Source organism: Channa argus, chromosome 2 (assembly GCF_033026475.1).
Source record: "Channa argus isolate prfri chromosome 2, Channa argus male v1.0, whole genome shotgun sequence".
NCBI lineage: Eukaryota > Metazoa > Chordata > Actinopteri > Anabantiformes > Channidae > Channa > Channa argus.
In genome coordinates, this window is record NC_090198.1 from 8,301,230 (window position 1) to 8,325,899 (window position 24,670).

Sequence of the window (24,670 nt, forward strand, 5' to 3'; positions counted from 1 at the left end):
CTCGGCACCCTGTCATACGCTTTCGCTGAATCTACGAAGACACAGTGCAACTCCCTATGACCTTCTCTGTACGTCTCCATCATCATCCTCAAAACAAATTAAGCAGCTTTTGGACTCTTTCTAGGCATGAAACCATTTTGATGCTCACATACTGTATGCCCACCTCTGCAGGGGCGGCTGTAGCTCAGTTGGTAAAGGCTGTGCAGTGCCGAATAGAAATAGTAGAAATTGGAGACGGTTGTGTCAGGGTTGTGTCATTGTCAACATGCAGACAATGATCCGCTGTGGCGACCCTGAGCTCATGGGATAAGCCGAAAGGACAAAAAACATAAAAATATGCTCCCCTCTGCCCTTAGCCTAGCTTCCACTACTCTTTCCCACAACTTTCATTGTGTGGCTCATCAGCTTTATTCCTCTGTAGTTGCCACAGCTCTGCACATCTCCCTTGTTCTTAAAAATGTGCACCAGTACACTTCTCCTCCATTTTTCTGTCATCCTCTCACTCTCCAAGATCTTCTTAAACCAACTAGTCAGAAACTCTACTGCAAACACTTCCATTCCTCTTCCATGTAATCAGGGCCAACTGCCTTTATACTCTTCATCCTCTTCACTGTCCTGAAGACCAAACCTTCCCATCACATTCTCATCACCTCTGTTCCCTTCACCTGCATGTCCATTGAAATCTGCACCAATCACCACTCTCGCACCTCGGGGGATGCTCAGCATCACTTCATCTAACTCACTCAAGAGCTTTTCCTTCTCTTCTAACAACATTTAACATCACACCTTCAATTTCCAGTTTCAGACTCATCAACCTGTCTGATACTCTTTTCACCTCTAGAACATTCCTCACAAGCTCTTCTTGCAGGATAACTCCTAGCCCATTTCTCTTCCTATCCAACCCATGGTAAAACAACTTGAACCCTGCCCCTAAGCTTCGAGCCTTGCTACCTTTCCACCTGGTCTCCTGGACACACAGTATATCCAACTTCCTACTCTGCATCAACTCTCTAGCCTACCCCTGTCATAGTCCCAACATTCAAAGTGGCTACTGTCAGTCCTACACTTTTGGTTTTCCTCTTCCCTCTCTGCCTATGACCAAGCCTTCCTCCTCTTATTCTTCAAGTAACAGTAGCCTAATTTGTACCAGCACCATGTAGGTCAACGGCACCGGTGCCAATTGTTGTTAACCCAGGCCCCGACAGATCTGGTTTGGAAGTCAGATTCAGTGTGGAAGCCGCGATTCGCATGTTTAACTTGGCATGTGTTTTACGTTGAATGCCCTTCCGGACTGGCACAAGAAGACACTGACTTGTGCCCCCTCGTGGTTGCATTGTGTGAATGACACCTTATGTAAAGACAATATTTAATAGTCATGTCTTTAATTGTCCAAAATTTGAATCTTACAATTTCTTTTAGGCTTTGGAACAAATACATGCACATATGCACAGTACATACTCCACTGAAGTTATCTTCTTTGGAATTTCTTTTGTTGCTGTTTCTTAAATGTGTGTGTGTGTGTGTGTGTGTGCACCTGGTGTGATGAAGGTGGAGTGCACTGACCTTTGTCTGATGGATTGTTTTCTCCCAAATGAAGACATAAAGGGGGTGTAGGGGTGGATTGCAAGAATATGTGTGCGTGCGTGTGTGTTCTGTGGAACAGAGGAAAAGAGGAAAGGGGTGTTCTCGGAGTACCTGGAGATGAGCTTCTGCTCTGCCATGTAATTATGTACTCCTCCTTTACCTCCCTTCGCTCACCTCTTCTCTTCTTCTCAGCTCTCATTCTGCAGCAGCTCCCAGCTGGGCCGCAGGTGGTGGCAATCTCTGTCTGTCCCACTGCTCTGACTGTACACACACAGAGCTGAGAGCTCGAGGGCTGCAGCCTAATAACACAGGCTTTACCTCTCAGACAGCACAACCACACCCACATGTAACCACCTGCAGACACAGCAGAGACACACAAACAAACACAAACACATATGTGCATGCACACCAACAGTGCTTTTGCACATATTGCTTTAAAAAAAGGTACGGAAGGATACATGTCAACAAAGACTTAGACTCATACGCACATAGGGTCCTGTGTAATAAAAGATTTATTTTCATTCCATAATCCTAGCCTTCATCTCCATCCTCTTCACCACAAAGCTGCACCATACTGATGTGTCAACACGTTCATCTGAGCCTAAATTACAGGGACAAAATATAAAGTGTTACCAAATCTTCATGTAAAAAAAAAAAAAACTCAGAACCAAATATTCTGCAAAATTCTGTTTCATGGCAAACATGTAGCCAAGTTACAAAGTGACTATCAAATCCTGAGGAACACGTTTCACTGAAAATGCAGCATTTATTTGGTAATTTCTTTTAAGGAGATATTGACAGTTACAGTGTTGAATCTCATTGCCTTTGACTTAATCGTTAATTAAAGGAACATGACACTTGATCAATTTCTTGTGGTTTGCATGCAGTTTCATTACACCCATTTAAATTCACATACTGTACATCCATTTATCTCATCTTTACATTTAGTTCTTAATTTGGATACTGCAAATCGTTCAATACTTGCCGCCAATGACAAATGATAATTTTGTCCCATGGTTATGAATTGAAAGTGCAGGTGAATAAAAATGGCTCTGCTTTTAATCAAGCTACAAATCTTATCACAACGTGTTTAAATTTAATATCTACAAGCTTTTTGATTCTTTTTTGTTAACAGTGCATGTTTGCTTCAAGCCTTGCAACTCAGTCTTAGCAGGCGCACTTTGCTTTTACTGTGTCCACTGCTGTTTCTACTCTGAACTTGGCAAGAAGCATTTATTAATAATAATTTTTCATTCTTATGAGAACCTAAAGTCATTGACTCTTTCCGTATCTCTCTCTCTCACACACACACACACCCACACACTTCCATCTGGAATTACTTCTCTTTTTATGGGGGTTGGGTTCGTTGTATATGACAATGGCCTTTTATTTTGCTAATGTAGGTGATTTTCTCCTCATGAAAGCACTGTAATCCATCTCCTGCTCACAGTGGGGTGGCGATTTATCGTGCACACTCGGCATTAAGACACCCCAGCTAAGAACAGATGCAGTTCTCCACCAGATCACACGCTTGATAAGATGGAGTATTCAGATTAGCTGTGGTGTCGAATAAATTGCATGCTGTTGGATTAACCCTGCAGTTCTAAAACAGTGCTCTCTGTAGCAGATCTGCTGTAGGTTTCGGCATGACAGAGACTAAATGAAGCGTAGCGTTGCATGGGTTGCTTCCACGCGGGATCCACAGCGTCCCTCCTGTGTGACAGTAGAGTTTTATGGGTTCTAAACATATTTAGAACTCATATGTGTGACTGACTGTAGTCTACTTGTCTTTAATCAGATGCTCTCTTCTCCATCCAAACTAATGCTAATATTTGTTCTCCGTAGTTTCAGTGAAAAGCAACATGTGCAAAGTGGATCAGCAGAATTTATTTCTCAAAGAGCCAGATACTCTTTGGTGGATCCTTTAACTTTGTGGCCTTTAATCAGGGTTTGACAGGCATAACCCAGCGAGTGAGGGTATATAACTTTACACTTTTTTCTGTGAAATTCAATCCCACACTAATATCCTGGTATTAACGTCTAATTTTCTGCATCATGACCATGTTCACTAGAAAATTCCATTTTGCCTCAGAATGAAAACATTTAGGACTTCAATTATCTGAAAGGTAATTACAAATGCAGACCCATAGCTGCATTAATGTTGTAATAATATGTTTAATGTGAGGAAAAAAGTGGTTAGAAAATGAAACATCAGCAACAATGTTCTTTAGGGTTTTTTTTTTTTTTTTTGCTGCAAGTTACTTTAATTTGCAGTGACTTTTATGGGAGGTCATACTTTTTCTTAGAAATGATAAAATGTTTCAAAACATTGCACCTGCTGTTCTGTCCTTATTCACACTCTGTCAGCAGCTTAAATCAAATAGTCAAGAGAGCTTTTTATTTTGTTGACATATGAGAAATATTGATTGTGTGGTGCTGATCCAAGCCTTGACTTTGTCCTTTAATCACTTAATCGCATTTCCTCAATCAGCAAAGTTTACATAGACCACACTGAAAAACCCAGGGGACTTGCCTGAGCTCACAAATGCATTCGTAAAAGTGAATACAAGCGAACGGAGCATCTGAGAATGGACCTCGACAATCACTGGCCATGTAGCTAAAGTACCTATTTGCTCCTGAATGTTGAGTGGGGGAGGTGGTATCATCCCAAACCACCACGCTCGCCTCACCACCAACCTTTTTGCATTTCAGTCCCATGACCATTAAGAGCCATTCTTCTGGTGAGGTGATGACTGCAGCCTTTCTTTATTGATGGGAATGTTTATGAATATTTGAAGGCCCTTTCAACTTGGCATGAGGGGAAATAGGGAAACAGCAGCCTTTGTGGGTGGCATTTACTCTGCTACAGCACAATACGCTGCAGTTATGTGGATCCTCTTGTGTGACAAAATGTCAGTATCACCCAAAAGCACATCAGCCACACCCACTACAATGATGTCATTCACCTCATTCCTCCTTTCTTTCTTGTTTGCTTTCTATCCCCGCATCTATTTAATATGAATGATTTTTCCAAGAAATCAAAGATGGCCACAGTGGGAGTAGGTGAATCCAGAATTATTACTCCACTGATTCATCCTGCAGCAGATGGACTCCTTTGTGTGAGTGTGCGCATGCATTTGTGTGAATATTAAATAGCATCCATGTGAGACATGTTAAGGGAAGCAAACACAGAACTGGAAGAAAGGATGACCAGAGACAGTGAGCAGTGCCCACATTGTAGTAGTTGCTGCCAGGTCAGGATGACTCACCCGTCCGCCGCCTCTTTTCACACCGGTTGCTTTGGAGTCAATCCAGCTCCGTCCACCTCTGGTGAAAACAGAGCTGACCTTTTCCAGCACTCGGAGCTGCAGGACATGGGCTCAAAAAGGTTGTGATCCTCTACTTGGCATCCCTCTCACTGACTTTTATTGCTTTCCTTTGTTGTGGAGTGGTTCACTCATGTGCGCACAGTGTTATTTGAAATGTATGTCCTCACATATTTTTTAGATCTAATCATGCATGTTAGCATTTCACCAAAGGGTCACAGTATTGTGGGGGGTAGGAATCTCTTGTATGCTCTATCGGACAGTTAGACGTTCAGGTTTTCACTCGTCGCCACTTCGACAAAGGGTGGAAGCAGCCAACAAGCTGCAGTTGGTCCTGTCATCACCCGTGACAAACTCACCCATGCCAGTCCTCCTACGCAGCTCGTTCTGGCTAGTTCTATCAAGCTCATCACTCTGGCGGTGATATTGGTGATGAAGGAACTGAAGCCTATTTCTTTGCTGCTCTAACTGTAAGTTGTTCAGAACTAGCACATTGGCTAAATGACTGTAATGACAATGTAATATTGCAATGATTTCTACAACCCACACTCGTGTCTCCTAAAAAAGTGATCCATTTTGTTCAGAACCACCAATTTCAAAAGCTGTCCATCAACTTGGAGACAGCTTGCCAATGCTAATATTATTCCCACATCTGTCTCACATTTCGTCAGACAAAGCAAAGAAGAGAAAGAGAAGCTGATAACATGTGCACTGTCTTTTGATCGTGACACTGTGTAACTCTGCTCCCCAGAGGGGATTTAACAGCATTTTCTTCACTAGATGTGAAGCCAAAAGTTAGATGGGCACAAACTTTTTTCTCTTGGGGTAGTAGGGAAATGGTAAAGACATTTGGAATATGATGCATTTAGGTAAAACATAAAGCAGGAGTACATGCCAGAATGAAGAGAAACGGGATACTTCAGCTACCAACCTCGCCTCCACAGTAATGCTAAATTGTAGGAGCAAAGGAAATTAATACGTGAAAAGCAGAGAATTAAGGAGTACTTCTGTCCACTGTGTTGTGTCAAAGGCAAAAGCATCTGAACTGAGCTTCGGTTTATGTTCTGCTGTACTGAATCACACTTCCCAGGTTTCATTTGCAATTAAGGTTAATTAGCATATGTACAGTGTCCTTTGATCTTTTCTGGCTGCAGATTATTGGGTCTTGGTATGACACAAGGACACCCTATGGACCAACACTCAACACACACTGAAGCTGAGCTAATGGCAAAACCAGTAATTAGTTTACATTTGGTCTCTAGCTTGTTTAGTGAGGCCAAGTGGTTCATGTCACTCGGCACAGGGAGCAGGTTTGCATTTGTACCAATGGGAGATGCTCTGCCTTGTTAAGGTGATGTTGAACCTTCCCCTGTTGTAGCTGCTGCTGTGGGTGGATGTATAATGTGCATTTACTACTGACAACCTGTTATAAAATCATGTCAGGGTGGGAACACGGGTGTTTTATGGTCCCATTGCTTCATCTCATAACCCAAAACACTTTTATGGCCATTAACTGCAGTTTGTGCATCTCCCATGTAAAACCCCAAGTTCTGGAACTAATCTAACGAAAGGTAATGGCCATGTTTTTTAGAATTGCATTAACAAAGACAAAAACATTTGTGTTTATTTTATTCACAAAATATATAATTTCTCTTTTATTTGAGTCTTAGCTCATTTGTTTGGCTCTGCCACTTTAGAAAGACAGAACCTGGCAGTGCTGCAGCATCTGAAATTGTGCCAATTATTCACCAAAATAGCAGCTGCAACTACAAACTCTTTGCAGTTTGTTATAATGTTCTCTTTCTGACACACACTGTATTATCTGTGTTTTGTGTAACAGTTGCAGTGTTATAAAGCTCTGGTGACACACCTGGCTCAACAGAGACTGACTTATTTCTAATGGCTGCTGTTTGAGACTCGTAGCATAAACAGCAGCAGATCGTGAATGGAGCTGCTACAATGGAATATTTTATTACATAATATCTACTACATTAGTATGTAGTATATAGTATATAGTGTGTTTATGTATATCAATTGACCACATCATGGAAAAAGCTGTTTATTTCTTATAACTCTAAATAAATGTTACTTTGTGCATTATGGCTGAGTAAAGAGAAAATAGACATATGGCTGTGGCGCACGAGGTAGAGCGGTCATGCACCAATCCCCCAGTTGCTGGTTCGATCTCCAGCTCTTCTGGTCAAATGTCGAAGTGTCCTTGAGCAAGACACTGACCCCCAACTTAGTTGCCCCCGCTGAGTGTTGGCCAGCTGCACAGCAGCTCCCCCATCGGTGTGTGAGTGAGTGTGTGATTTTGAGTGTGAATGGATGAATGAGAAGCCGGGTAAAGTGCTTTGAGTGGCAATAGGTAGAAAAGCACTATATAAGTGCAGACCATTTACCATTTACAACTCAACTATAACCCATAATCATGAGGTAAACTTCGCTCCTGAGGATAAAAGCACTTAGGTCCTAAGTATTAGTCACTCATTGCCACTTTGATGAAGAGCTCTTAAACTTTAATCATTTAATACTTTTTATTTTTCTGTTTCATGTATTCCTGGCAAACATTTTCATCCCATGTACACTGGAGAGTCACCTTAAACACAGGATATGACATTAGATATTCAAAAGACACAGCTCACGGTACATCAAAGTGCCATAACCTTCAAAATGATGGAAACACTCAACAGGAGGCATTTGATCCATGCTGCGAGGTGGCGCAATTACGGCACCGCACTGTGGGGAAAGCATAGTGCAATTCTAGCACAAATAACACTCCTGTCTCCCCTTACTTCACGCTGGTGCTGTTTTCATTTAGCTAGATTAAATGCAGGATACTCTCCACGTTAGCTGGGTTGGCTAGTAAATGGTTGTGAAGTCTTCATTGGCAGAAAAACTGACAAGTGTGAATTTGTGGTTTCGCACCAATAAAACTGAAAGCAGGGTAACTTTATTTCTGTAACATCCTTCAACAATAAGGGTTTTTGTTACTTGATAAGACATAAAACAGCATTAGCTGTTAGGATGTTGGTGCACGGTTAGCGCTGCACAGCTGGAAGGCTGAAAGGTCGGCAGTTTAATTCTACCTGCCAGCTGTGGCCTTTCTGTGTGGAGTCTGTATGTTCTTCCTGGTTTCCAGTCAAAAGACATGCATGTTAGGTTAATTGGTGACTTTAAGTTGCCCGTAGGTGTGAATGTGACTGTGAATGGTTGTCTGTCTCTGTCTATGTTTCTCTGTGTTGGCCCTGAGATAGACTGGCGGCCTGTCCAGGTTGTACCCATTCTGAGCATTCTTAGCAGTTAAGATAACAGATGGATGAATGTTAGGGTGTTTTTGGGCAACACAAATCGAAGCCCACGTTATTCCAGCCACTCATTGTCCAACATTGTGAAACATAATGTTGATGTTTGTTTTTGTTCTTTCTCTCCTTGAGGGATATATCGTGCGCTTTACCAGCTCATTATGTCCTTATACATCAGATAGCTGGAGACCGTAAAGCTAAACATGTGAGTTGAAATGCTAAAGCTGAAGGGAACTGTAGAGTTGTCTTTGATATCTTCAGCAACAATTTTCTTTTTGTGTGCAATTTGTCTGTTAGTACAAAAAAAAGAATTGGTGCAACTTTGCAAAAGCAAGCATGAGGCCCAGAATTAAAGTCCACAGTCTGGCTTTGGTTGACCCTCTCTTCAGACACTTGAACAAGATTGCTTGCCTATTTTCTGTGGATGCACTGTGACCAACCTATCTCCGCTATTTTAGTTTCATTGAATACAAAAATTGGCCATGGACAATAACATCATCACATAAGCTTATAATGTCCCCTGCTGCTGTCTGACAGCCATTATTGTAACTTGGCTGCCATTGTTCTTCATGAAAAAATTGTGATTGTACAGATTGTAGTGTGTGCTTCATTTTTAAAAAAACTCTCTTCGTTCCCCACTGGTATAATGCAGTGCAATATTATTTTGGTGGTATGGTTAAGCATGTCATTTATTCATTACCTGGCCAATCCCCACCAGGCTGAACCTCTGAGCCATCAGGCGTATCCATGAGCTGAAGCTATAATAAGGTTTTAAGTGACTGCCATTAATAATGCTATGCTGACATGACGCAAGGCTGATCTAGCTCGGTATGTGGGTTTGCGGGCCGCCATCATTAGACAGGATGGCTGGCAAGGCAGTTGACTCTTCTTTCAATTCTCAGTGAGCATTCGACTGTTCCCTTTAATCTTTCAGCTGCTGGGAGAACCCAAGTCTGTCAATCACCTAACTGACAGCTCATCTTCCTGGTGGCGGATGTCAGCCTCAGTCTGTTGTTCACTTACGGCCGCCGTGGACAGCTCGCTATTTAGACTGATGCACAGGATAGATTAATAGCTTAAGTAGCATGACAAAATGCTTCCTGATGCGCAGGCACGAATCTCAATCTGTTCAATCCCCGCTGGGACACAGACACTTCCAGTGAAGTTAATTTGATCTCACACAGAGCAAACCTTAATGGTATTAAATAAATAAAGAAAACAACCACAACATTACATTAAAAATTAATGAATTTTTTTTTCCTCTTATAGAAAGTCATTTTTTCAAGTTTTTATATTTTTGAGTTAGGTGCCATCACACCTCTGCAGAAAATGTATTATTATATATATATATATATATATATATATATATATATATATATATATATATATATATATATATATATAAATGAAAATGTAATAATGATGATTATGTAAATTCTATTAGTGTCTAATTTGAGGAACACTGCAGTCTCCTCATCACACTACAAAGATCAGATTTTTCTCTAAACTCTTATTTTTTGATTCTTCTGTGATTAGAATAGTGGATAGAAAAACAAAGTACAAATGAGCAGGACTTTCATTGCAGCAGCAAATACACACACTTATCTCTACAGATCTGTCATAAGAGAGGTGTTAATAATTAACAGTGGAGCCAATATCCACACCTCACTGCAACATGCACTAAAATATACTGGATGTTTTAAAGTCCATGTAAGTATAAAGAAAACAAATTCACTCACATACAGACTTCAGTAATGTATTGCCCTAATTGGACACACTGTGATAAAGCAAATGAAACAAATGACAATGAATTTGAAGTGAAGTTTCCTTCATTGGAGTAATTAAAATACGCACTTTAGGCTGTATTTTTAACTTGTAAATGACTCGGTCAAAAAGTTGATTTTTTGGAATGTAAAACATAAAATCATTAAAGGTAAAAACGTGAAAAACAAGCTCATTGATGTCCAAAAAAGCAGGGAGAAAAGACCATAAAAAGACAAATAAACAGCAGGATAACAGGTGTAAGTGACATCAGATCAGCATGTGGTTAACAGCTACTCCATGATTTGAATGACTGACCTCAGTTGACGAATAATTACAGAGTGAGAGAATGTGGAGAGCATCTCATCTCTACACACTCGTCTCTCTCTGGTGTATTTCTTTGCCATATTTGGGTCACGTATTGTTTTGTTGCACTCCACTGGTATTCTGTTTCTTCGGCTTCTTTGCTTTTTGTATCTCCTCTATTTTATGATGTCTGTTTCTCTCACGGCATCCCTTGGTGTCTTATTCTTATTGCCTTTCTGGGTTTTTTTTTTGCTTTCCATATTGCTAGTTGATTTTTTATCTTGCCGTGACTCCTTAAATATATAGTTTTCAAGCTTTTAATTTGTCGCCACACTGTAGTTGCACTTTTCTCACATGTTCTCTTCATGATTTCCGGAGTCTGTGTTCAGTGTAATGGTATATCTTATTATTAAGTGTAGGAATATGAAGAGTCTTGCCTGTTGAGAACATGTCTGAAGATGAATTTTGTTTGCTTTCTGTCTGAAACCAGAGAGGTGGCTCGGTTTTCCTACATTCAGACAGACTGAGAACAAATCCCTCTTCACATATTTCTGTCTCCCAATCTTTATCTTCCTCTTTTGTTTACACCCTGCACCCCCACACAGCTCACCCAGGTTTCTGTCCTGGCTGTTGACATTGTGCAAACTGAAGAACTGGTACATTTGTTACAAGACCATTGTCAGCCACTGAGCTAGATGCTGAGTTCAGAGTGAACCCCCTTCAATAACACAGATCTCCCATAGAGCCAGTGCTCTCGCAACGCACCGCCGGCCAAACTCCCGCCCGGCCAGAGCCCTCATCAGTTGAACCTGCTTTTCATGCAACATCAGAGCTGTCAGTCGATCGACCCGCCGAGGGTAGAAACCAGCCAATTTCTGCAGCACAGTCTCATAGCACAACACAGTACAAAACAAGACAAAAAGACCCAGCTATAAAGGCAAGCAGCCACAGCAGGGGGAAGGAATTGCTACTTTTATTTTTTCATTGTAGGCATTTCACTGACTCTGTGAGTGCAATGATAAAATAAGCTTAAAGTTTTAGGTCAGCAACATCAAACAGCCAGCAGCACAATAGCAGTGTTGGGGAAGCTACATAGTTCTAACCTAAGATGACTGGGCATGGAGCTGGAGTGTACACTTTCTGGAACACACAGTAACACAAAGTGAAGCTCAGCCGGCCGTCAGAGTCGTAAATACGCTTCTCTGAGAAGTGAAGGCAAACCTCATCCTCAAAAAGGTGCAATATAACTTATTTAATATAAAAGGGTGCAGTACAGTGAATACCTAATTTTGTGGTGGCTTGCACCACTCAAAAAAAATCAGTCAGCAGACACCAGTTCTTCATAGCGGTATGCAGTGCCCCCCACATGGCCCCACACATTCTGTCCACTAACACTGCACACATAAACATGTGGACACTGTAGTGGCATTAACTGCTTTTGCTCGGTGATTTGTTTAGGAAACAGGGACCAGGATGCTATTGTAATCTTGGTCTCACAACAGCCTTTACACATGCTGAGCAGACAGATTATAGTGTGGGATGCTGCTAGAGAATGAGGTGATACTGTAGTTGAAGTAAGTAACCCTGCATCATCAACTGGCAGGAGTGGTTTTCAGTTAGAGTAGTAGTAGCAAACGTCCTACTAGCATACATCTATTTATTTAAAAATAGAAGTTGACAAAACTACACAGTTGGCAGGACCACTGGAGCAATCACACCAGCATCACCTCAACTGAAGATCATTGCAATTATCCGAGTGAACAGACATTTGTACTCAGCCTGAGATTTGCTTGTAGTTAATAATTCGTATTAATACTGTAGTTTCTAACTTGTTCTGATCAACTGCAGTTTCTGAGATGTTAAAGAGAGTGTTAACAGTTGTGTATTCCACCGCCCTCTTCTTCTACACCTCCTTGCATAGAAACGTTACAGGTAATACACTAAAACCAAATTAATGAATAGAGGACAAAACTACAGGCATAGGGCTGTAATATCAGTTCAATGCAAACTGAGAGAGGAACCACTTTTGTCTTCCATTTGAAACAACTGAATAAGTGCTATGTTTCTTTGTTCTTTAAATTCTCATGAGCTTCTTATTAAATCTTAGGTTTATGCAGATCTGGGAAGGTAATTTTACTTCATGTATTCCTCAGATGTGCACTCTTCAAATAAGGAATTCAAATTAATATGACTGCAAAAGCTTTTTGCGTTTCTGTTAGTTTGTAGTCCTTAAAGTGTGCCCAGAGACTTTGTTCTTCAATCTTATTAACTTTGGGAACAAACAGTGTAGAGCAAAAAGTGTTTAGAGAAATCTGACACACAATGAGGTGTTGAGTCACAATGTAACTGTTATGTACAGGACGAGCCACAGATGATATCACGTGCTCGCTTGTTGTGTGTGTGTGCGTGTGTGTGTGAGTGAGTGTGTGGTGATATATGTAAATAATATCATTTTAGAGTTACTGGTGTGGGTTTGGACTAAGTCTCAGTGTTACAGATGGCCAAAGAGGACTTTCCCCTTAGGTGGACAACATTGGCAGAAGGCCTGAAAGAACTCACTGCAGGCCTGAAACCTTCCTACTTTATTTCATTTATGCTCTTTCAAGACTTCTGTCTCTCTTTCACTCAGTCCCTCCCTTTAATCTCTCCTCCTCTTCATGTCTCTTACTCTTTGTTTCTGTCACTTTGTTCTGTCTCTGTCGTTTTCTCAATCACCTCTCAGTCTCTCTCCCTGCGCTTCTTTTCCTTATTCCTCTCTTGTTTTTCAAGGATTTTGTTTCTCTCAATCACATCTGTCCCTCTTCTCCTTCTCAGTGTACTGGTCTGCTCTGTCCTCTCTTGCCTGGCTTTCTTCCTGTCTGTCTTTCATCCGATTTCACTCTTCTATTTCTCTCTTTGATAAGTTTGCCCCCCACCTTCATTCACACACGCACGAACACACCGATGCACATATCCCGCTCTCTGTCTGTCCATCTTATCTGGATCTCTACCAGCCTGGCAGTTCTGGCGTGTTGCCTGCCCTCCTCAGGGACCACAGCTGAGCAGAGAGAAAAGAGCAGTAATGCCTAAGGCCCAGCCTCTTCAACCTTATCACAAACATACACACACACCACCAGAAATGTGTGGAGTTATACATGAGCATTGGGTTTGCAAGTTGACTAAATTTCAATTCTCTCGGGCACATTATCTGATGAATCACTCTTTTTACTGAGCTGCAAGGTGAAATAAAAATTACGTTTATTTTTTTCTGCAACTGAAATCGTGGATTGTACAGAACTGGAATAATTTCAATAAACTGGCCTCGCAGAAATTTCAAGGTGTATATGTTAGTAGTAATACTTGTCTAAGCTTTCCCAATGGTGGAGACAGTGCAAACTGCCAGCTAAAATCTAAAAGGTGACATTTTTTATTTTTTTTGTGTGAAAGAAGTGTTATTTGGCAGACAAACTCTAAACAGCATTGGCTCACATCTACTTAAAAGCAAGGTGTCAGTTAAAGTTTTCAAATTCTCTACCTGGAAAGGAAGAGAGACTACTTTGTAGATAAGTACATCTTGTTATGACAGTGATTAACCGTCCTTATTTCCTTGTTTTGCAGTGCCGAACAACAGCAGTACTGAGCACACAAAATGCATTGTAGCCAGAAGAGGAGCAATGCAGTACTTTTTAAATTAATCCTCTTGTCCACAATCACCATACAGATGCTGAAGCCAACACTGAAACGTCTCTACGCATGTTTGGTTAGTTGTCAAGCTTCAGCCTGTACTTGCTCTTTCATTTATGTCACCAACGTGCAGACACACCACTCCACAAGATGACGTATTTCTTTGTTCTTAAACAAAGCCGTTGTAAATATTGTCAGAGTCTCCATAATTCCACCTTAAATGTCACACATGTGCAGTGCACCGTCCACAATGTGGTAAAAACATTTGTTTGTATGCTAAAAATAGAAAGGTCTCCAGTTTTGGAAGAAGAAGTATGTCATCCAATGCTTTTAAAACAAGCATAGAATGAACATTGTATCCTCTGTTCTTCATCCAAACGAATACAATGCATTATGTGTGCTAAAGCTAAGCTAGCTGCCTCCAGCTGTGATTGAATCACAAGACTGTGACTTTGTAATGAATGTTAGAAATGATCATAAGGTTCTTAAACCTCCTGCTGAAGTCTCAACTGTGCGACAGCGGGTTCTTCCCCTTTACATTTAGGAGCAGAATCCAGTTTAGTTTTAATTATTAAATTAGGCAAATCATATGTTAACAGCATAGTTAACAGACTGAAAGAGGACAGGAGAGAATCTGGGTTGTTTGTAAAGATGCATTTAGAGAAATGTAACTATGAGTGCATGAAATGTCAAGGACATGTAGAAATACACTCAGTAGTATGAAAATGAGTAAAAAAGGACCATAATACAAGCTCTTTTGTAGTGCCACTTGTTTAATGAAGGTATTTGTTGAGGGTCCATAACTGCTGAGCAATTATCTTCCAAAGAAATTTCTAAGGAATTGTCCCGGAAAAGACCATGCATTTGGTACTAATCATGGACTTCCTTCCAATTAATTTTTTGCTTGTATGAGCATGGGATGCACAACAGATGAGCTGAATGTGTAAAAATGTGGAATTTGTTCACAGAAAAATACAAAATTTAACATCTACAAGCCAAATAAAAGTTTCGAGTAGTAACTTATTAGTGAATTAATTTACTCAAACGAACACTTATTTTCCATCCAAATACTACTAAATTACATACTTTGTTTCAGGAATCATTAAAGGGAATCATTGGGAAATAAAGACACATAATTTATTCATTATCATTTAAGGGTGTAAAAAGTAAAAAAAAAAAATTTACAAAGTTTGTTAAAAGTTAAAACCACAAAATGTAGAACAGCAATTCTTCAGTTGCAACCATCTATAAAAGTGCCTACACCCTCCTCTGAAGCTCGGCAAGTGATTTATTGCTTTCTACCTGTTTGAAAACTTTTAAAGGAAGTTTTGTTTCCGCTTCTTAACAACTGCAATATGTAGCCATCGTGGCAGAACACCTGCCCACTGCCAGACAACTTCTAGCCGCCAATGTTAACACATGCAGTGCGCACATGTACAGCATACACACACTGCACACTCACATCTGTTCATTAGGCACACGCACACAGACGCAAATGTGAAAGCACCTACTCACACATGGCAGCTGCAGCAGTGTGCGGTCCCCAGCCAGGCAGAAACACACTAATGGGTAATGACAGGGTTTGACAGCAGGAGAGTGAGCTGAGTCACTCTGGTTGCTCAGGCAATGAATAAAAGAACGGGAATGCTGTCTGAATATCCCTCGCTGACTGGATTTCCTTTGATACCGTGCTATTCCTGCCACTCTCCCTTGGTAATCCTGCTCATTACACTGGGCTGTCCCTCTTCGCTGAGACTGGCAGCAGCAGCCACTATGAGAGCAGAACAGAAGGGACAGAAAGTCATCTTCACTGGCTAGCCAGCACCAGACAGAAGCTGTAACCAACAGTTGTATTATCTTTGTCCCGATGATTGCTGGAGCATTCGGCTTTGATGTAGACCTCTCTTATGTGAGAGTTGCTGACATGCAAACACAGGCTCTTCAGCATGACAGCCTCTATTGTCCAAATTGTACAAAAACACCAGTGTTGCTGAAATGTATGCAATGTTTTTGTTGAAAGCTGTGGGTTTCTTTCCCCTGATCTATGGACTTGGGCTGTTTTGCTCAAGTGTCATCTGTTAATAGGAATATCCACCCCTTTCACATTGAAAGCAGTGAAAGAAATCACATTAAAGCTTCTGTGAAACCTGTCAGTCACATCCTCTGCTTTGTGAATGTTGTGTTAGTCCTGTTGGAGAGGTGCACTTTCAGGCAAAAATTCGGCATCGGTTGATAATAGGATGGACTTGTTGAAAAAAAAAAACAATGAAAGCTTGTATTGTCTCTAGATGCAAGTGCCCTACTGAGTTAGGTCCAATTAAAATCATCAGAATGGCTCCGCCCTGGCCAGTATTGGCTTGTTGTTCACAAGACCAAAGTTTGGCCAAAAGCAGCATTTGTATTGCTCCAGTCTGTTCTCCCAGAGCCGCAGACACAAACAGCTCTGACAAAAGGCCAGATGTCTAGTTTGTCTGATTAACCCACTACTGCTTTAGCTAGACAACTTGTGAAATCTATTCCAGGAATCTCTGACTTGTCGTTTTTCCCCCTCCCTTTCCAGTCGGACACGTTAAATGTTGAGCTCTCTCCCTCAGTGTCACATTGACACATAAATGCTATTCCAATTATTCTGCACCCTCTCTGCTCGCTGTCAAATTACCAGCGCTGGGAGCAGAGCATGGCTCTCACTGCACCTCTCTGGCATTTTCCCTGACAGGGAGAAGAAAGGAGTCTGAGATAGGAGAACGAGGGAGCATGAGCAATGAGCATTTTAAACGCTGAAGCCAGGTAATCAGACAGACTGAGGCTGAGACCAGGAAAAAAGCGTTGGGTCGAAGACATTTTGCCACGGATAGTTTTCAGCCAATTTTCCAAGCAAGCGAGTAGATTATGAATACCTGACCAGGTGCTTCACATAGGCACAAAATTGCTTCAAAAAAATGCTTGCAAACTGAATTCGTGTTCCCTAAGCATTTTATTCTGCGAGTTTTTGCCGTCAACTGTTGTGTCAGGCTCATGCTGGAGTTAGAGAGGGTTTACAGTTTTTATAGTCTATGTTCTTTACTCAGAAATGAGGCTGCGGCTGAGGCAGCTAATAGCATGAAGGCTGAAGGCTGCCAGTTTGGATCCCTGGACTAGCAAATGTAAGCACTGTAGACTTATATTTAATAATGGACAACAGAATTTTACAAAGCTTAAGTAAAGACAAAATAATGCAGACATGATTTCAGTATTTGCCACAGCACAGTTGTTGTGAACAGTCTTTTTTTTGGGGGGGGGGGGTTTGATTGCTCCATAATAGGCAGAGCAGTGGGCTGGCAGTCAGCAGCATGTAAGCTGCAGCAAAAACAAGCTGTGTTTCTTAAATGACACCTCAGCTCTGGGGACCTTGGGGCAACAGCCACCTTATGTGTAAAAGTTATTTCAGGCATAAGGGAGTGTCAGTCAGTGTGACAGCCCTTTGTAGCACACACACACACAAACACACACACACACACACACACACACTCTTCTCATTAGCACAGAGCTGAAGAAGGGTTGAGTAAGAACTTTGTTTAGATGTTCACACACACATTTCATTGTCTGTCAGAGCCCAGCAATACAGAGTGTGGTTATGAGAAGATTTCTTTTTAAAAAAGTGCAAAATAAAAAACTTTTACTGCTTTTTTCATTGATAATGTAGTACAGTGTTGTACACAAAGGGAAAGCTGCCTTGGTCACAGGAGCTGTAATGTTACAAATTCTGTAGGCGTATAGTGTTTATTATTTGGTGCTATTCTATTGTTTTGCTGGATGGCATGAATGTAGCTGGGAAGCGATAGAGAGGGCACAGACAAGAGCCAAAGGAAATTATAGGTGGAGACTGAAGGCCAGAGGTGATGTGCTGGACAGGAGTGGAGGAAGAGAGGGGAGATAAGACACTTGGGAGAGGATGGAGTAAAAGACCAGCATCTGGAAGGGAAATGAATGCTAATGGTGGAAATGTGGAGGAAAACAGAGGCGAGACCCAGAGGTGAATCAGAAGAAAACAGAAAAGAGCTCGGGGCTAATTAGGACGTACTATGAAGGCCTGGTATTGGTCTTGTTTGAGAGGTGGTTGGAGCCCAGAGGCCATGTTAAGAATACATGGCTCCAAGGCCACTGACAGGGAAATAAGGTTGCTTAGAGGAGTAAAGTCCAAGTGCCTGTCCTGTTATTCCCAACTTGTAATACAATGTAATGCAACTGACAGCTAATCAGTATTCACACTTGACTCTCAATGACACTTGAACCAGTTTCTGCGGCATGTGTGTAAACCTAGGGAACGGTTGATACAGATTAAGGAACCCTTTGATTTTTACCCACAATTAATGCTTGATGGCTAGAAGATTATGATTTAATCTGCATCCTATATGTTGACCTCAATAAATTAAACCAACAGGAGACACTGTAGCGTATTATTACTGAGGCATGACAGTTCAGTTTGTCTATTCAAAACCAAGCTTCTTGAAATATCACACCTTACCTGTCAACCTGATCTCTGGATGTGTCGAAGCAGACCCCAAACTATTCACTTAGTATTCAGCTGTGGCCCTTGTGCTTTACTCACATGTCTGGACTCATCAGTCCCTGCTGTAATCAGTAGTGCTCTGACAGGAAAACAAGGGGTGTGAGAGAACGTGGAGCAGACTCAAATGAGAGGCCAGGGTAAACAGTGACACGGCCAATTCTAGTTCCCAATCTCACTGCAAATAGAGGTGAACAGGGGAGCACAGAGGCTTAACAAAGACATAGCGGCATCTGATCACAGCACCTCAGCACACTGCCAATGTAACAACAGCGCATAATAAAAGGAGTTGGCATTGACTTTAATCAAGAAGAAATTAAGAATTTTGAAATCAAACAACTTGTGTGCTTAAAGCTTTAAGTGGCTCCAGGGAAGCAAAAAAAATAAAAATTAATAATAAAACCATTAGCGACTAGGAGTGCACAATTATGTTTGGAATTTGACAAATACCACATCTCAAATAAAAACAAATCAGGTTTCTCCAAAATTGAAGGAAAATTGTTGTGGATAATGAAAATTGGAGTTTGACTGTAAAAATACACAGTGTTTGTGATTAAATCAAAGTTTTAGGGTATTGTTTAATTAAATTGTTTAAGTTTTCATGTTTTTATCCTGGGGTGGAGTTAGCCTTTATTTCAGGACCAGGAGCTGTCCATGTTTATTAGTAAAAGTAAAGACCATCCTTCCTTTAGGTTTCTTTTAAAGTTCTCACCTGCAGCTTCTTTTTCTGGTTCTGTGCTTCTTCTGCAGTCGCCAGCATAGTATTAAAGTTTTGACACTTCAACTGAATTTTAAGCGCAATCCACTTTATTACTATGTTAGAGTCATCAGTCACACCAATAATTGGATGGCAAAACAAGGCAGACTGTCTGAATTGATGTCACTGCCAACCTTCAAGACTCCACCCTGTACTTTGTTCACACAGACATATTGAAGCTTTATTTGTCTTTGTTTGTCTGTCATGTCTCTTCTTCTGTGTACAATGGTTTCCTCACTGTTTCACTCCTCACGTGTAATCATAACCACTGTTCTTTATCCAGCCATAGTTGTGCTTTGATGTTAAAGCTCCACATCAGAAAATCTTGCAAAATCTCCGCACACTGTGTCGACTTTTTGTACCTCATCAGCTGATATGTGGTTCACAAAAGGAGTACAGCAGTGTATATTCTGTGCCCAGGTCAAAAGCGCTGCTGCATCTAAACAAGATAGATGCCAATTAAAGCCTCCTGCACCTCATCTAGGCTGACATAATTCACTTAACCCCAGGCCTGCAGCTGACAGGTAGCATTTGTTTACACTTCCCTCGTCATGCAAGCTGCCAGGCCTTGTCCTCTATGTGATATTAAAGCAAGCCACCTCCCACCACACCCACATATACAGCTCTCTGACTCTGTTTCCATGGAAATCTGTCATTGGAAGTTTTCGCATCTCTTAACCTTGAAAGTACCCCAAATAGCATCTGAACTGAGCATATATTGTTGTCAAAATGAATTGCCAAAAACACTAATCAGTGCCCCATTTCATACCCCTGTCTGTGCAGTTCATTATTTGCCCCCTGCTGTGTTCGCTGCCCAGCATTAGCAGCATGAGAGAAGAATCTGAAGATCACACAGAAAAAGAAGCCCTGAATTAGAGCAAATTAAACCATGAGGCATATTATTAGAGCTACCTACTTTATTGCCCCACAGAGGCCGTCTCTCTTTATCATTAAATGCAGTTTTGCGGGTTTTGGCTCGATAGGAAGGCTTTTATTCCTGAAGCACTATGGAGTACAGTATGTCCGTCAGAGGCAAAAAAAAAAATCCATTGCCTCAATTTGGTCATTTAATTACTAGATTTAGAGGATCCTGTCTATAAAAAGGTCTTTAAAAGCATAATAAAAGGTAGCTGCAATGTTTAATGAGGGTAAGAGCTTTATAGTGGGTTGTAAATACAAGGAATCAAACATATTTATACTATACAACTTTGCCGTGACAAAACATATCATCAAACATTTAATTTGGTATACAGGTATTTGGTGTATAATTTGGTATTCAGTATGAGTGATGGTAGGATCAAAGTGGCGACGCATGAGCTGAGCAGCTGCACTGGCTTGGAGCAGCAAAGTGCTCTGAAAATAGTGCAAAGGTGTCTGTGCAGCACTACACCCTCTCTCATCAGTTTTAAATAGTCTTTTTACAGAGCTCAGGGTTTGTTTTTTTTTTATCACAATGAATGTTGATTTAGTCTTCGTGTGTGCTTACCTCGTGCTCTGCCATAGACAATTATGAGCCAAACCATGTGTTATTTATGGTGCATGGAAGACACAGTGATTTAATGTGCTGGGAGAATGGAGGAAGTGTCGTCTTCTTCATTTAAATTTCAGCAAATGAACAGCTCATCCAGAAAGATTTGAAAGTCTTTTCACTGCTTCATTTGGGGTTACACGTCATTTATGATAAAGCTGGCAACACATATAATTACACATTTTATATTTGAAGCTACAGTATAAAATACGTTCTATTACACCAATTGGTGTCACAGCTACTTTCATCACAAGACTTTCACCGTGCACTAGATGCTCGGGACCATGTACCGTAGCAGGCAGACACAGTGACAGTGGAGCACTTAGCAGCTAGAGATTTTTTTTTTCCTCAGGAGTTAGTGGAGACCAAAGCAGAGCTAAGAGGAGAGTGAAAATTGGATTTTGATCCCGCAGATTCCTAAAAGTATAATAAAAGTGAATGTACTCTTTTTGTAATTGAACGCTTATAGCAAAATCCGCAGAAAGATGCAGTATTAGCGGTGAAATCTGAATATCTCAAAGCATTCTGTAGATTTTAAACTGGGCCATAACACGGGCCCAGAAGCTTGTCCACCCAGAGAACAAAACACTCTGGCAAGAGCAAACTAATATATAGTATATGACGTGGGGAAGGCAGAGATTTGTACATTGCAGAATCAAAACAATCACTTCACAAATGCATGGCACAGCACAGGAGAGGCAGCTCCTCAGAAGCAGAACTCTGAAATGCATCTGCATTTTAAAGACTAGGGACACTCCTTTGAAGACAGCAGTGTTCACATTCTGGCCAGAGAAGACAAATGGCTTGAAAGAGAATTAAAGGAGGCCATCTACACCAAAGTGGAACAGCCATCTCTGAGCCGAGGACGTGGTCTCACACAGTGTAGTGTACAGAGACACTGTGCCAAGTTTCAGTGACGATGTAGCAGCTATTTGTGAGTCTTAGCTTGCTCGTTTGAAAAGTTGGATCAATATTATCTATGATATTATGTAATTTAAAATAGGTTATGTTGGTTTAGTATCTTTCTTTCTTTTTTTAGTTTATCTTTCCTTGAGTTGTTTATCCGGACTGCTTTACCTTATTTTTGTATTTTGACAATACTGTGGGCACCTCAGGTTTATAAGGAAGTAGGCAGGTATAGGTCCGGCATGCAGAGTTTTTTTTATAAGAGCAAGAACAATGGACTGTTTGTTGCATGCTTGCTTGTGTCTGGATAAATAAACCCTACTGAAACATGAATTTGAGAACAGACAATAGATTCTTTTTGCCTGAGTACACTTCTAGGTTCCCACTGTGCATCAGTGGCCTTTGATTGTACGGTTGTTCTGGATTTGATTTTTGAGACTTTGATAAATTACTACTACAGACTATAACAGGCTGGACAAAGGCAACGTCGCCAGTGACATCATGAGACATGACGCATATAGTAATATCATATATAAATATGATATGTTTTTTACAAAATAAATGTTGATGCTGCTGATCATTATGGGTTAACCACCTGTCATAGGGTGGTTAAAAACAGTGTGCCCCAGCGTCTTAGGGTTCAAAAGGACAGCTAACATTTGAATCCAACCAGAGAGTGTGGTTGCATCACTCGTTGCCTCTGTTGCTGTTACTTGTCTACTGTGTGTAAAGTCATTAACACTAAAAAGTACACTTGGCTTCTGGCTGGTCACAGTGTTTCACTTTCAGAAGTTCACATCAATGTTTAAAATTAATCAAATTACACAATGTCAGTTGACTTTGATCACTTATGGAACTAAATCCCGCTCACTGATTGGCTCTGGTTTGGCATCACAGTTCCAGTTGAAGTGCTGGGATGAATCTGTTTCTTGGTGTCCTGGTTGTTTGTGTCATTTGGATCAAAGATGTGCAGTGATTTATTCTAGGCCAAATTTGTGCTTTGAATTATCAACACCTACGAAAGTCTTAAAGCCTCCAAGCTTTCTTTCATGAGCCAGTTTCCAGATGATGAGACACAAATTTTAGATGGTCTGTGTTTGGTCTTCAGAGACCCTCTACAAGAACATACTCAATCCCAACTCACTGATTGTCCACTCATCACCTCCTCCTCCCCTGCTACAGCTCTCTCTGGTCCAGCCATGGAGGATTTCAGTGCCAATTGAAACCTCGTCTTATCTTTCACCACAACAAGTTAAAACATCAATGGATCGCAGTTTAAAGCTTAATGCCTCTGTGCTCAAGTGTTTTTTTTTCTCTGATAAACCTCACCAGCATGCCAGAGCCCTGTATTCCCACACAGAGTCAAGTGGAGGAGGAGCGTGTGTGCAGAGTGCAGGTGTGGGTAGTTTGTTGGGTAGTTGGGGATGTGCAGCCTGTTGGGGTCACGGTGTCTCGGTGTGCTGAATGATTAATGAAAGGTTTATAGTGGTGCGGCATGGCTGCCTAGTCTGAATGGTGGGCCGGAGGAGGACACGCCTTGTCTGGCTTCTAGCACCCTCCTGGTCTGTAGCCGGTTAAAACTGAGCATTTAACAAGTTCTCCTAAAACATGGGGGCCATAATCCTTCACTTAAAAAGCTCATTATTTCACATTGTTTTTGTCCTTTGCTCCTCCTCGACAGCGGTGGCAGGAACAAAAGGATGTTTGATGTGTGTCTCTGTTAGAGAGTTGTACAAGGATCTTTGAGAGGGAGTGATGATAATAGATCCACTAATGATGTGGCCCTTGCTTATGTGAATCCTTGCAGTAATGCCTGCTTGTCTGCATGAATATTCAGAGGCTTTGTCTCTGAAAGAGTTGCAACTCTCAAGGTTACTTTAGAGGGCAACAGAGGACAAGGCTTAAGGGCCTATTGTGTTTTAAATCAGTTTCCATCAGGACCAAAATTCCTATGAAATACCTGAGGATCAAAGCATAACTTATCACAGGCCTTCTTTTGACCTATGCTGTGAGTGAAGAGTTTCATATTTGTCTGAGTTTGTTCGAACCCCTTGGGGCATTAAAAGCTGACATTTAATATCTGGAGATAAACACAGCTACAACTTAATTGGTGGACTGTTTTCGTCCTCTACTGCAGAGAACCTTTTTAATGAATGCTACAGTATACAGTGAAAACACACCTGCATAAAAAACTCTTAATGCATCTCAACTTCCAAATGATACCTTGGACACAGTATTGAGTTTTAGATTATTCATATAATATGCATATATACTGAACTTAAGCTGCCACCGTAGCTGCTATATCTGCACGGCTATATCTCCTGAATTACTAGGATGAATTTTCTGCATCTCATAGGATGAAACTTCAGTCTCACAATTCATCACAGTTTCACAGCGCAGCAGTAAAAATCAATAGCATTGTTATACTGAGTGGAATTGACTGAGTGTGAAATTGCAATCAAACTGCAACTATTACCCTCAACCAAAAGGATACTACAGAGATAAATGATGTTTACAAATCCCTCTGAAATTTGGTTTACATTGTTATATTAGTTGTTTCAGTTATACTCTATCATGGAAAACTGCTCCTCTCGGGAAATGTAATTTTGGCTCCCTACTTGAGAAAATCTTGCATGTTGAGAGCCATAATTTCAACCAAATTTGTAGCAGTTTTTCAAGATTAGATTTGGCAAATCAAATCAAGTTATGTCAAATTTCTTTTCAAAACAACCTTAACAAGACCACCTTTGTCACACACACAGTGAACAGGACAACTGAGAGAGCGACGTGTGCTCAGTTGAATCCAGTTTCGCCTTTCTACACTTCACTTTTCTTGTTTTTCAAAACATTTCCTTTTGCAGCTCAGAGGATACACATAAAGGTCAGATATTCAAAGAGCTGTTCGGAAATGTTTGTCCTGTTTTGTGTTGCTCAGCAGATTGGCACAATAAAGGGTTTGACATTTTTGAAGGGGCGGCACAGAATGGG

General features: G+C 41.0%; 1 protein-coding gene across 4 annotated transcripts in view; it reads left to right on the top strand.

The window, feature by feature from the left end:
• The window catches only part of LOC137111818 (carbohydrate sulfotransferase 8-like), a 140,357-nt gene that overhangs the window by 110,117 nt on the left and 5,570 nt on the right, over window positions 1-24,670 (top strand). The window contains exon 2 of one of the 4 annotated variants that reach the window (XM_067495127.1): window positions 13,880-14,021. The exons of the other annotated variants lie outside the window; for them this stretch is intronic. Coding sequence (XP_067351228.1) covers window positions 14,015-14,021 — 7 coding nt within the window. The 5' untranslated portion in view covers window positions 13,880-14,014. The remainder of the gene's footprint in view (window positions 1-13,879; window positions 14,022-24,670) is intronic. 4 annotated transcript variants of the gene reach the window in all.